At 43.0% G+C, this 15017-nt stretch overlaps 1 protein-coding gene across 1 annotated transcript in view; it reads left to right on the top strand.

Annotated features, from left to right (window-relative positions):
* The first annotated feature begins 574 nt into the window (after positions 1-574).
* The window catches only part of st14 (ST14 transmembrane serine protease matriptase), a 71837-nt gene continuing 57394 nt past the window's right edge, over positions 575-15017 (top strand). Inside the window, exon 1 of the mRNA XM_072690952.1 lies at positions 575-774. Coding sequence (XP_072547053.1) covers positions 757-774 — 18 coding nt within the window. The 5' untranslated portion in view covers positions 575-756. The remainder of the gene's footprint in view (positions 775-15017) is intronic.

Genomic DNA, 15017 nt, shown 5'->3' on the forward strand with positions numbered 1-15017 from the left:
GTTCTTCTGTGTTCCTCTAACTATGTTCTTCTGTGTTCTAACTGTGTTCTTCTGTGTTCATCTAACTGTGTTCTTCTAACTATGTTCTTCTGTGTTCCTCTAACTGTGTTCATCTGATTGTGTTAGCAAAATCTAGTTGAAAGCCTACTCCCCTGGACAGTAGAGACAGTTACTCCAACAAAAGCAGAATCAGCTCTCTTTAATACCCTTAATTTTTTATAAGAAACAATGAATGAACAGGTGTCCCAATACTTTCGTCCTATACTTAGACACATGGAGCATACTTCCATATGTATTTTAGAACACCTGCGGCTCTGTAGTTGTAGTTGTGGCTACAGGAACTTTTCAGACTGATAAATTCATCATATTATGATGATCAAACATCTCGGACCGAGCAGAGCGTCTAATTCTCCAGAGCTACGAGCCCAATGAAGGAGACTGCGGAAGTAGCCTAACCTCACATTTCCTTCCCTCACCTCAGAGCTGAGCAGTGCTTCCTGACGTGCACGTATCACACACACACACACACACACACACACACACACACACTCACTCTACCTGCCGGTCTGGAGGTGATCCGCTGAGCTGAGTGAAGCGACTCTTCGAGCCGAGAGATCTTCGTGGGAATCGTCGTGAAGGATCTGCGGAGGTGATCGAAGGTCCTGCCCAGGAAAGCCGGAGAGTTCCCGGCTGGTTTGCTGTCGAGGAGCTGGAGCTAAAGCCGAGCTTTGGAAAGCCAAACTCACCGCAGACACCATGAGCTCTGCTGCTTATGTAAGTCGACCTCCCTGTTGATTCACTTTGGGTGGAGTTGCTGCTCTGCTTGACGTTGTTGACTCCCAAACCCACCTTGATTAAACAGGCGCAGCAGAAGTGTGTGGAGAAGTGTGTGGAGTAGGGTTGCACAGGTGAACTGCTGCTTAAAACAAGGGAATTCAGTCCTGAGGAACCTGTAGAACTTCAGTGGAACTTCTTGGTACCACTAGTTGGCATCTGCCAGCACTGGACCTGAGTCTGGACGGCTCTTTCTGGGGCTCCTTTAGTCTACAAAAATGATAATGCTCAGGAATATGAGATCTGAGGAACAGCAAAGCAGTGCTGAAGCTGATCCAGCAGAACAGAGATGCTCTGAAGGTGAAATTGCAGCCTAATATGAAAGACAACGTAACATAAAGTGATTAAATGTTGTCATTAGGTCTAGTTGTGAGATTCCCACTCTTGGGTGGGGTCGCGACTCTTCTTGACACCTTTGACTCCACACTGTTAAATCCGGCCAAGATCCTTGAGGAACTTGTGGAGGAACTGTGAAGGAACCTCTCAGGGATGGCCCAAGCCTTTATGGGGCCCTAAACAGATTACCCAAGCACCCCCCACCCGCCAAATACCACCATCTCAGCACCAGATGCTTCATCATTAGCCTTGGTGGCCCCCCTTGGGCCCCAAGTGGCTGTGTAATTCCAGTATGCCTTGGGCCGGCTCTGGAACCTCCTTAAGGTGAAACTTTGATGAACCTTCAAGGAAATCTTTACCTCTAAAATTTTTGAAGTAGCAGAAGTGTGTAGAATAGTGTTCTTCAGGTGAAACTCAAGGTGTATTTCACAAAAAATTGCTGAGAAGAACATTCTAAAGCAACTTAAGTAACTAGGGTGGGTTTTGTATAAGGTGAATTTCATATATAAGAACCAGGCCGAGCTAGCTGCAGCAGAACAGGTGAAGAACCTGAGCGTTAGCATGAGGGCATGGCCTGGGTCATTCAAGGTCAACGGGACTTTCTTCTGGGGAATGTGGATTAGCCACCCCTTTTTTTTTCTAGCATAGTGCAACTATAGCGCTCCCTTGTGTGAATAGTAAATGTAGATATGGTAGAAGCCTAGGTTTGTGGACCCCCTTCTAATAAAGGCATTCAGCTACTTTAAGCTGCACCCATTGCTGTTACAGATGTGCAAATACACACACACACATACAGCTTGTCTAGTAGGACCAATAGAATAGGACTTTCTGGAGCAGTTAAAGATGAACCTATTGGCATCGTACCTAATGCCAGACGTGGGCTAGAAGGGTATAAAGCCCCCCAGCATTGAGGAGCTGTGGAGCAGTGGAAGATCTGCGTTCTCTGGAATGATGGATGGTGGTGCTCCATCCCGTAATTTTGGGATGAGTTGAGGGTTCATCCAGCAATGCTCCTCCAAAATCTAGTAGAAAGCCTTCATTTCTGGACAGTAGATACTCCAGCAATACCCTTGGTTTTAGAAGAATGAGCAGGTGTCCCAATACAATAAGTGTAGCCTGTATATTTTTTACACATATAGTAATAAAGTCTTCTACAAAGTCACGCCTAGCGTCCACCAATTTTGATGCTTAGTCTGTTACTTGGAAGGGCATACTCCTTGAGCTTGATTTCGCCATTGAGGAACTGTTGGTCTTATTTGTGCATTGCCGAAGCTAGTCACTTCAGCAGTGTTCCTATGCGACACTCAGGATTGTACGAGATTTTTTTATATTGAGTCCATTGCAGAAATCGTGGACATCATAAGACCCTACAAGAGGCTGCGAGATGCTAAATATCAAGCTCTAATAGGTGGAACACTCTGAACACCCACCTCCTGGTCCTTAAACCCATTATACACAGCTCCAGGGCTGTAAAAAATGAAGAGACCACCCTGATCAGCTTCTCTGTTTTTTTTTTTAAATATTTATAGGCAGTGTGTTTAAGGGAAATTAACATTTGCATTATATTTCATAAACCATGGACAACATTTCCCCCAAATTCCAAATAAAAATATTCATATTTAGAGCATTTATTTATTTGCAGAAATGACAACTGCTCAAAATCAACTGCTCATGCTAATATGCTAATATCTGAACTTTGAAAGCATTCAGAAATCACTATAGTGAAATAACCTCGACGGCCAATCACAGCTCTCATGTCTCGGCCGGCTCTCCACTAGTCTTTCACATTACTGTTGGGACTTTATGCCAGTCATAGTCTGCAGATTCAGCTAACTCAGCTTAGTTTGATGAAATGTCTGGAATATAACGACTGCCGTACACATAGAGATGCAGATTTTGGAAAATAAATAATAAGTGGTCTTCTAAGCTGTATAATCCCCGCATCTCATGCCAACTCCATGTCGAACATATGTCACACCCATCTCCACCCTGCCCCCCCTTTCCTTCCATCACTCACCACACCAGTGGGGATTCCGGCCTCCCGGCTTCACACGCAGACCACAGGAAAACCGAACTGGACAAAGCTGCAATATTAACATAATGAAGACGTTTCCCCCCAGCAAAGCTTTGCCATTCCGTCTCCTCAGGTCCTGCTCATCAGTTTGAGAATGCGTGTAGTGTTGGTTGCAGTCAAGTGCTGCTCTCCAGGTCAAGAGCGTTTTTAGCAAGATTGGGTTCTTTGTTCTGGTTTCTCTGTACGCTGCTAATGCAAGCTGAAGATGAATGGCCAGGCGGGCATGAGTGCCGCATTGGAAGCTGCTGGTCCTTTGCCTCTCTGTGATGTACCACCTGGTATCTTCTCATGTTCAGATTATAGGAAACTTCTGAAAAAGTGAATGACTCCATTTAGAGCCTGTGAACCAAGCTGTCGGGACATTGTCTGAGGGCATCGATCAAAAGGAAGTCGTACATTTGTGTCTAAAAGACTATTTTAGGATTCGTATTAGTGTTGCACCGATACTGTATCGATATCGGCACCGATACTGGCACTTACACACAGTATCGGTATTGGCATTAGAGAGCACTGATGGCATGAAACTATTTATTTAACATATTAAATTTAGTTTGCATACTTTAAACAACCAGTAAACAGCCAGTCTTACATTATTAGCATTAAACACACTTTTAATGCTCTTATTTATTTATTTTTTTTTTTGGGTTCTAAAACCAAAGCTGAGTTTTAGCAGCTTGTTTTAAGGAACACGCTGAAGTTTAGTATCTTTTTACATAGAGACGTGTTCTTGTAATGAAATGTGAATTTTAAACACCAAATAAAAAGCTGTTCGGTCAAGCTTAGCAAGATTATGCTCCCCTATTTTCATTGTTTCATAGCTCTGAAACTTTTATATAAAAAAAAAATATATATATATATATATATATATATATATATCGTTCATGTATTTTTTTTTTTACATGAGCATATCTGAACTTTGGGAGGACGTGTGTGTGTGTGTATATATATATATATATATCTACACGTCCTCCCGATATTCAGATATGCTCATGTAAAAAAAAAAAAATCTATACAAAAATCCACTCATTAGCTTTGTGAAATGATTGGATCCATCAGTGTTCCCCTACGTTATGGTCCGGTGGGTGGTATTGTTGTACCTGTAGCAGGTGCTGGAACAACAAGCCTCCCAAGGCTTGAGGACCAACTTTTCAGATGTTCCATTACTCAACCAGTACATGCTGTTCTTTTTAAGAAGTATCAGGATTTATAGCCATTGATCGAGTATTTAAGTCAAAGTTGGTATTGGTACTCTATATCGGCAGATACCTGAAAATCTGGTATCAGTATTTACATTTACATTTGCATTTACAGCATTTAGCAGACGCTCTTATCCAGAGCGACTTACAAAAGTTCTTCACTGATTACTCAAGAAGAACCTGAGCTAGTTTGAATAGACTAAAAATTCAAAGATCCTCTAATCTTAGACTCTACTAAACACAAGTCAATAAGGAGACCATAGTACTCTTCTCTTCACCTGAGTACTGTCAGAAGAGGAGGAGGGTCTTCAGTCTGGGTTTGAAGACAGTGAGCGTTGGACTCTGCTGTTCGGACACCCAGGGGAAGTTTGTTCCACCACTTCGGTGCAGGACAGAAAAAAGTCTGGATGCTCGTCTTCCGTGGATCTTAAAGAATGGCGGGTCGAGCCGAGCCGTACTTGAAGCTGGAAGGGCTCTCGGTGCAGATCAGCTTTTGACCATCACCATCAAGTACGGAGGGGCTGGCTGGTCCAGTCTTGGCTTTGTAGGCCAGAGTCAGGGGTTTGAATCTGATGACCTGGGCAGCAGCTACAGGAAGCTACAGTGAAGAGAGAACGCAGCAGAGGAGGAGAAGCTGAACATGGCTGAACTTAGGTATTGGTATCGGAAAGGGAAAAGTGGTATCGGTGCATCTTTAATGCGTATAATGTGTACTAAAAGTAGTTTGGCCAACCTTTGTGGTTTGATTGAAGGCAAAGAGACGTCAGGTCAGGCCTTGTTTGTTTACAATGTAGATTGCCTCGAGCCATTTGGCAAGTAGGTGCAGGCAGAGATGACTGTGCACAGACCAATGTTAAGTGTCCATTTGTACAATCTATAGAGCTTTTATTAGGTCCTCTAAATGCACGCAAGTAAACAATACTTGTCATTTGTGACACAAACAGCTTGCCAAGCACTGTTGAGCTGCGCCGTAGTCCTGCTTGCTTTAGTTGCAGCTTTAGTGCCGTTACTGCAAAGCCAACAGTTTTATCTGGCCTCTTTTTGTTCCTTGTCCAAAAACAGCCCTTTTACTGTTGTGGATTCTGGAAGAGACGCATGTTGTGTGGGTAAAAGCAAAGGTATAATGTCTACTTTACCTGTTTGTAATAAGGTTTACTATATATATATATATATATATATATATATATCTGGTGCAGAACCAACCAATCACAGCTAAGTGGGCTCATCTAAATATTGTCTGTATCTGATGCGGGGCTTACTAACATTATACATTAAATTATATATATATATATATAAAAATTTTTTTTTTTTTTTTTTTTTAATTATTATTTTTTTTTTTTTATAGTGACTGAGGCCTTAATATAATATGTATATATACACACGTTCTCCCGATGCCACTAAATATAGTCACTATATATTTGTGTGTGTATATATATTAGTGACTTATATATAGTGACTATACTTACATATATTTACATACATATATTACTTATATATTTACATATACATTTCTTTAAATTTATGGCATTTAGCAGATGCTCTACTCCAGAGCGACTTACAGGGTTACTCATATTGCAGCATTGGACCACAGAAGTGTTAGGTGTCTTGCCCAAGCACTCTTATTGGTTTAGTGCAGTATAGCCACCCAGCCCGGGAATCGAACCCCAGTCTCCCACATAATGTGGTAGCTCACTGGCAGATAGTGGTGCTATATATTTCATATATATATATATATATATATATATATATATATATATATATATATATATATATATATGAAAAATTCCACTCATTACCTTTGTGAAATGATTGGATCCATCAGTGTTCCCATCTGTTGTTGGCGGGACACTTTATGGTCCGGTGGGTGGTATTGTTTTACCTGTGGCAGGTGCTGGAACAACAAGCCTCCCAAGGCTTGAGGACCAACAGCAGCATATTAGGCAGGTGGTGTTCTATATGGCGGGTGCTCCATCCACTACCTTTGGGATGAGTTGGCGATTTTGCGATGAGGTGGGGTGGGGTGGTGATCATTCAGCATCCTGACCTCACTAATGCTCTTGTTGGTGAATGCAGTCAAATCCACACAGCAATGTGGGAAATGTGGGATGCTCTGGAGCTGCCGCACATTTATTGTAGGCCACCTTACTAATGCCAGTTGTTGGCTATAGGGGTACAAGAGCAGTGTTGTCTGGTGTGATGGGGCTCAATCCAACACTTTTGGGATGAGTTGAAGTGGCAGAACTAATCATCCAACATAAGTACCTGACCTTACTACTATTGCTCCTGAGTGTCTGACAGCAATCAGATCCTCACTGCTATGTCTCAGTATCTAGTCTAGAGCTGTTTCTGGGGCTTTATGATCCAGAGGGTTGTGGTGGGTGGGATGTGTGTACGGTCTTGGAAAGGAACATTGCTCTGACACTTGCTGTGCAAGTCGTTTTTCCTGTATTTGGACCGCAGACAGGCACGTAGGAGGGACTAAAGGGACTTGTACCTTAAACCATCCACTTATGGTTTCTGCAAGACTCGACACGTTTGGTACAATGAAGGGAATGTCAGCAGGGTAAGACTTTCCTTCGCTGTCCCAGTGATTCATAATAGCGGTGTTAAACTAGGCTATATTTCTTAGCAAAGTGTGTACGTCTGCCTGAATCCGTGAATGGAGACAGTAAATCCACTTTTACCTTCATAAATAATTCTCATTTGCCATTCTCCTTATTTCCGTGCACATGAATCAATTGGTAAAGGATTCCCAAATGAATTCATAAATAATTGAGGCTTATTACTGCTCAGTAATGTTCCAAATTTGACCCAGCCTCATCGTTGTGGTTCAGGGGGAACGTTTGTGATGAAGCATTCCCTGAAAGGCTTAAATCTTGGAGTTTGGAATGTCTTGATATTTCCTAAATCCTAGTTTCTAGTATTCCTCAAATCACCAAAACAGCAGCTATACAGGAGGAGGGAAAATCCTTCTTAACTTTCAATGGAAGTCAATGTAAAATGATTTAATTCCAAGATATTTTGGAGCTTTTCTATTGGCCCATTCATCATGAAATTTACACACAATGTAAAGAGCAACTGCCAGATTCACAATGTGTCAAAAAGCAAAAAAACAACAAAAATGGAGATACAGGATTTTTGCATTACAGTGATGTTCTACATGTTATACATACGCATGTACTGTAGATCAGTAGGGTCTTTTAAATTCAGTTTCGGGGGGGGGGGGGGGGGGGGGGAGGTGAGCAGCACACATTGGTCATTTCCCTGCTACAACACATCCTCTACACCTGGCCTTTAGTGGGCGAGTTGATCCAGGTGTGTTTGGACCTTGAGGTTGCCAAATGTCCTACCAGATCACAAAAAATTATGTACAACATGACCCAATTTTTGGACCCCCTTTTTACTTTTTAGGGCACTGTAAGTGGACCTGCTGCCTTCCATCAAAGGCTCATTAGGCTCATTTAGGTCCATATGGATATGGACAAAGCCTATTGTCCGTACCCTGCTTTCATTTTGTCTGTATTTGTGCACCTGGAAACCCTGGGGGCAGTGTTACCTTTTCAACTGCCCTCTAGTGGACGTATTGCTTAACATCCTTGCCAACGTAAAGGACGCATAGAAGTATGTGGGCTGGGCCGGTTCCATTGGTTAGTTTGAAGCGGTGTATAAGTGAGCCTTTAGTGTAACTCCGAGTCTGCCAGGTTCTACAGAATGTTTGGAATACACCTCGAACAGATGAACGAGCTTCATCTGAAAATGTACAGAGAATAAGGTGCTATGGCCAGACGATCGCTGGTTCGGATCCCAGTCATGCTGCTAGCCATCGGCAGCTGTGGCCCCGAGACAGGCCAACTGGCCTTGCTCTCTCCAGGGTGTGTAGATGGCGCTTTCTCCCCCGCATCACTCCAGTGCGATGCTGCCCGGCACTGCCGTCTGCTGGCCGATGCATCAGAGCATCAGAGATTCCTCTGAGCGCGTTGGTTGGCTGATGACGATGAATCTGGGGCAGTTCGGAAAAAGAGACGCTGGCTGGGAACGTGTCGGAGGAGTCTTCACCCTCCCAGTGTCGGGAGCGTTGCATATGATGGGGAGAATATGTTTGGGTTGGGTAATTGCCGTTTTTGAAACTGAGGAGAAAATGGGGAAATTAGAAATAAAGCTTAAAGCAACAGTCTGTACGTTTTGGGAATGTGGGGATTTGGAGACCTCTCTGGTGAAACTGTGTAATTGCACTGAGCATACGTGATGAATCTAAACATTGCAAGTTTAATTTAGTCAGTTTCTCGGGTCGGACAGCGGGTGAATGAGCAGATGAAGGCTGAGTTTGCCGTTCTGATATCTCCACATTGCAGCTGTTTTTATCAGCACTAGTGTTTCACTGATACCGTATCTGATTTGTGATCAGATATAAAAAGTACCTTAAAAAAAGTAAAGGTGTCCGGTGTTTTTATGTCAAAATTGGTATAGGTATCGGTACTTTGTATCGGCAGAAACCTGTAAATCTGGTATCAGTATTGGAAAGGAAAACATTCAGGCTGTGTATGTGACGTAAGTACATAAAAACGTCACATGGCCACGAATCCTCCCACAAAAAACCTACCAGACCACTCTCTCTTCACTGTTTTTAGAATGAAGATATTAGGTGTTTGAAGGGACGATCGTGCAGCACACTGATACCATTTATCACAATATTTCCGCCCTTTTCCACTCAGACGGACTACTGCGTTCAGTAGAAATCATAATAATAATAATAATAATAATAATAATAATAAGGACTGCTGCTTTAAGCTTCGTTTTAAAATTGACCTCGTTTTTTTCTGTGGTCTTAAAAAATGTAAAAATTATTGGCCGGTCAGTCAGGAAAGTCTAGCTGTAATCAAGTAGATCAGTGTCTTTTTATGTACTGCATTTTTTGTGTTGCTACTTATAGACCTTGATTTGCAAGATGCCAAGATAGATTTGTTATATCAAAGAAAACACCCAGTTCTTATGTTCAGGCCTGTGTGTTCAGGGGAAGTGAAACTCCCAAAAACAACAAAAACCAAGCCTGTGCCAAGCAGAGTCGTAAATGTCAGAGTGTGTGTAGTGTGTTCCTCCTGGACCAAAACAATACTTTTTTAGAATGAGAACAGTCTTTAAATAAAAGTCTAACATATACACCACGTTAACATTTTAATTATTTATTTATTTCTTTATTTCATTCCAATTTTCACCCATTTTCTTCCCAACTTGGACTGCCAATTACCCAACCCATGAATAACCTGCCCCATCCCCCCCAGACACCAGCGAGAGCAGACAGGTACACACCAGCTCCGACGCATGCGCAGTCAAGCCGCAACGTCACGGGACAACCAGCGCGCCCGGAGGGAACCACCGCATACCTGGCATCGACCCACTAGCCTGCAGACGGCAGTGACGGCCAGCGTCATCTACCCACCCTAGAGCCTGGCATTAGGCAGCATGGTGCCAATAGGTTCATGTTTATAATCTGCTCCAGCGAGTCCTATTCTACTGGCCGTACATCTCTACAGGGACTAGCCAAGCTGTCTGTGTGTGTGCATTTGCACATCGGTGTCAGCAATGAGTGAAAATGAATGCATCCATTAGAAAGGGTGTCCACAAACATTTGGACATGCAGTGTAAGTTTGGCTGTATACTGCACACAGCTGTCGGAGGGTTTAATCGGTCACTGTTTCAGAGCCATGTTCCAGCTGAGTGGGCTGGTCAGTGATTGCTGGCCGTAGTTTATGCTCAACTCAACACTGTACAGTGGCACACGGGTACAGCACAGATAAGGAGTGGCTGCAGGCCTGCCTTGTGGTCTTGTGTTAATTCCATAAAGTATTTGGACGCCTGCTCATTCACTCTCTTTTCTGAAATCAAGGCTATTAAAAAAGAGTTGATCCTGCCTTTGTTAGATTGGTTGTAACTGTCCAGGGAAAAGGCTTTCTCCAAGGTGGAGCATTGCTGTGAGGATTTGATTGCATTCAGGGCCAGAGCGTTAGTGAGGTCAGGATGTTGGATGATGATCACCACCTCACCTCATCCCAAAAGTACTGGACGGAGCTCCACCATCCATCATTCCAGAGAACACAGTTCTTCCACTGCTCCACAGCTCCTCAATGCTGGGGGGGTTTATACTCCTCTAGCTCACGCTGATGAAGGATTATAGAAGCTGCTGGAGTTGCTCAGGTGGCTCAGTGTTTAAAGAGTGTTAAATAATAGTATTTATTTTAATTCATTTTCTTTGCCTAGTCGTAGTTCCACTGCTCCACAGCGCCGTGCTGGGGGGATTTACACCCCTCTAGCCCACCTCTGCCATACAAAATATGCCATATATAGGTTATTTGCTCCATTTGGTAAACATAACACACTTTTTGGATCCATAGGTAATATGGGGGGAGGCGGCGGGGTGTTGGGTATTATCCATTTAGGAGGTATTTCTTAGACTTCCCCTCTATGCCTTCAGGAATTACCCCTGTACCCCCCTAGGAACTTGTGGGATCAGAGAGTCCTATTTCATTGGCAGTGCTTCTGTACAGGAATTAGACATGCTGTGTGTGTGCATTTGCACATATGTGTCAGCAGCAGTGGGTGGGGAAAAAGGGTGGCATTTTCTTCTGTGTTTTTAGGCTTTTAGGCTGGCCCTGCGTGTTGATTCCTGGTGTGATCCTGGGGAAAACTGTATGTCTATGTACATACAGTAATCTTCAGCTAGTGTTCCTCGCTGTGTCTGTGTGTGTCTGTGTGTGTTTTTATGTGTGTATATGTATGCATGTGTGTGTTTGTGTGTTTATATGTGTATGTGTGTATGTTTGTGTGTTTATATGTGTATATGTGTGTATGTGTGTATGTTTGTGTGTTTGTGTGTATATGTGTATATTTGTATGTGTACGTGTATGTATGTATGTCTGTGTGTGTGTACGTGTATGTCTGTCTGTGTGTGTATGTGTATGTCTGTCTGTGTGTGTACGTGTATGTCTGTCTGTGTGTGTACGTGTATGTATGTCTGTGTGTACGTGTATGTATGTCTGTGTGTGTACGTGTATGTATGTCTGTGTGTGTATGTGTATGTATGTCTATGTGTATGTATGTGTGTATATGTATGTATATGTGTATGTCTGTGTGTGTGTACGTGTATGTATGTCTGTGTGTGTATGTGTATGTATATCTATGTGTATGTATGTATGTATGTGTGTGTGTGTACGTGTATGTATGTGTCTATGTGTGTATGTATGTCCATGTGTATGTATGTGTGTATGTGTATTTGTGTGTGTGTCTATGTATGTGTGTGTATGTATGTATGTACAGTGTGTGTACGTGTATGTATGTCTGTGTGTGTATGTGTGTATATGTATGTATGTCTGTGTGTGTATGTGTGTGTATGTATGTCTATGTGTATGTATGTATGTGTGTATGTGTATGTGTGTGTGTGTGTGTGTCTATGTATGTGTGTGTATGTATGTATGTACAGTGTGTTCAGAATTATTAGGCAAGTTGTATTTGAGAGGATTCTTTTTATTATTGAACAACAACTATGTTCTCAATCAACCCAAAAGACTCATAAATATCAAAGCTTAATATTTTTGGAAGTTGGCGCTGGTTTGTTTTAGATTTGGCTATCTTAGGAGGATATCTGTTTGTGCTGGTAACTATTACTGTGCAGAATTATTAGGCAACTTAATAAAAAACAAATATATACCCATGTCACTTGTTTATTTTCACCAGGTAAACCAATATAACACAAAATTTAGAAATAAACATTTCTGACATTCAAAAACAAAACCACAAACAAATCAGTGACCAATACAGCCACCTTTCTTTACCATGACACTCAAAAGCCTTCCATCCAGAGATTCTGTCAGTTGCTTGATCTGTTTACGATCAACATTGTGTGCAGCAGACACCACAGCCTCCCAGACACTGTTCAGAGAGGTGTTCTGTTTTCCCTCCCTGTAGATCTCACATTTATGGGGTTCAGATCAGATGAACAAGGGGGTCATGTCATCGTTTTTTCTTCTTTTAGACCCTTACTGGCCACCACGCTGTGGAGTATTTAGAGGCATGTGATGGAGCACTGTCCTGCATGAAAATCATGTTTTTCTTGAACGATACCGACTTCTTTCTGTACCACTGCTTGAAGGTGTCTTCCAGAAACTGGCAGTAGGTCTGGGAGTTGAGCTTCACTCCATCCTCAACCCAAAAAGGTCCCACAAGTTCATCTTTGATGATACCAGCCCATACCAGTACCCCACCTCCACTTTGCTGGCATCTGAGTCGGAGTGGAGCTCTCTGCCCTTTACTGATCCAGCCTCGGGCTCATCCATCTGGCCATCAAGAGTCACTCCCATTTCATCAGTCCATAAAACCTTAGAAAAATCAGTCTTAAGATATTTCTTGGCCCAGTCTGGACGTTTTATCTTGTTTCTTGTTCAAAGGTGGACGTTTTTCAGCCTTCCTTACCTTGGCCATGTCCCTGAGTATCACACACCTTGTGCTTTGATACTCCAGTAACGTTGCAGCTCTGAAATATGGCAAAACTGGTGGCAAATGGCATCTTGGCAGCTTCACGCTTGATTTTCCTCAATTCATGGGCAGTTATTTTGAACTTTTTTTTTTTTCAACACGTTTCTTGCGACCCTGTTGGCTATTTGCCATGAAACGCCTGATTGTTCGGTGATCACACTTCAAAAATTTGGCAATTTCAAGACTGCTGCATCCCTCTGCAAGACATTTTTCAGAGTCCGTCAAATCTCTCTTCTGACCTATTTTGCCAAAAGAAAAGAAAGTTGCCTAATAATTAAGCACACCTTATATAGGGTGTTGATGTCATTAGGCCACACCCCTTCTCATTACAGAGATGCACATCACCTGATTTAATCGATTGGTAGTTGGCTTTCAAGCCTATAGAGCTTGGAGTAGGACAACATGTATAAAAAGGATGATGTGATCAAAATACTCATTTGCCTAATAATTCTGCACACAGTGTATGTGTGTATATGTATGTATGTGTGTGTGCGCGTGTGTGTGTGTGTGTGTCTGAAATGGAGAGAATTGCAGTCTATTCCAGTGCTTTATCAGGTAGACTGAAGCGGTTCTCAGCAATCTCCCCGGATTAGGAGATATCTGATTGTAGATGGGAGAGACCTCCCTCTTGGCGAGATCACCTGTGCTCAAGCTTCGTGAACATTTGACTGACGGCGTTCTGCTCACCTGAAGGCCGCTATCTCCCTGTCATCTTAATATTCCAGGATAGCATAAACAAGATTGTAATCTGGAAGATTGGGGGCTTTGATGCTATCAAATCCAATCATATTCAGGCACCTGGCCGGCTGCCGGATTTCCTTCGACTTCTCCCTTTTCCCTCGCTCGGCGCTGAATTTCACACACCTGGCTGCCCAGCTGGCCTCGGGGCTCGCTCTCACGGCTCCCGTGTTTTCCCACAAGTCCCCTCTCTAGTGCGACATCGCTCATTTGCCAGGCGAAAGACGGACAAGGTTCGGCCGAGGTCTCCAGAGCCCGGCGTTTGATGTTCTGCTGGAAAATCTGAGAGTCAAATCTTAACTGGCGTGGCGAGAGGAGAGGAGAAGGAGGCTTGATTGACGCGGCTCGGCCTCGGCTTGACTTTAGGCCCTCGTTTTTTTGTGTGTGGCCTTCTCTGGCCCTGCTCTGGCTCTGCTGTGTCTTTCCTGATCAAATTAATACAGATACCAAAACAGCGTGAATGCGTTGTGTTGATTTGGGATTCTAGCAGTTGGAGAAAGTCGGGTATGTCACAGTAATGAGCAAACACAGGCTGCTCTTATTCCCATGTGTGCATTGATTTGGTAAAGCTAGGATCTAGAGATGTCCCAGTGCCAGAAATTTGGGTAGTCTGTACCTCTAACTTTGCTCTTGCTTCTGAATGCAATCAAATCCTCACAGCAATGCTCCTCCAAAATCTAGAACGCCTTATTCTTCCCTTGGCAGTAGAGACAACTCTAGACAACCTTAGATTTTAGAAAAAGCAGTGAACGAGCAGGTGTCCCAATACTTTTGTCCGTTTAGTGTTTTTATTGAACTCCAGAAGAGCTGAATGTTTATTAAAATGCCTGCATTTGATTTATTTACTGGATTGTACAGGGTTTAGTCCCTGTGTTAGGAATGTTTATGTATGACATTGGCTGATAGGTGCATGGGAAATGCTCACTATCAGCGTCAGCCCGTATTTGCTGTACAGCCCGGCACCGCAACGTAATCCCCTTCAGCACCCACACGTGTTACACTAACCACCACTTGAGATCAAGACCTGTATCTTTCTTCTCTGCTTCTTAGTAAGTCTTTTTTTTATAGCCTGTTGAACGGGTTGGAACGGGTTGGATGACTCCATGCCACACGGGAGTGCATTTACAGCTGTGTTCCAGAGAGCCACGCCCTATGGCTGTGTTGACCTTTGCTGTTCTTTTGAGGTATGGAGGCGGTTCTTCACAGCCACGATCCCATGTGTGTGATGTTCTGTATAAATGTAGTGCCCCGTTGTATTGAATGTGTCTCTAATAACTGTGTAATATCACATTAATAAGCTGTGTAATAACAGC

This window comes from Salminus brasiliensis, chromosome 11, assembly GCF_030463535.1.
Source record: "Salminus brasiliensis chromosome 11, fSalBra1.hap2, whole genome shotgun sequence".
Classification (NCBI taxonomy): domain Eukaryota; kingdom Metazoa; phylum Chordata; class Actinopteri; order Characiformes; family Bryconidae; genus Salminus; species Salminus brasiliensis.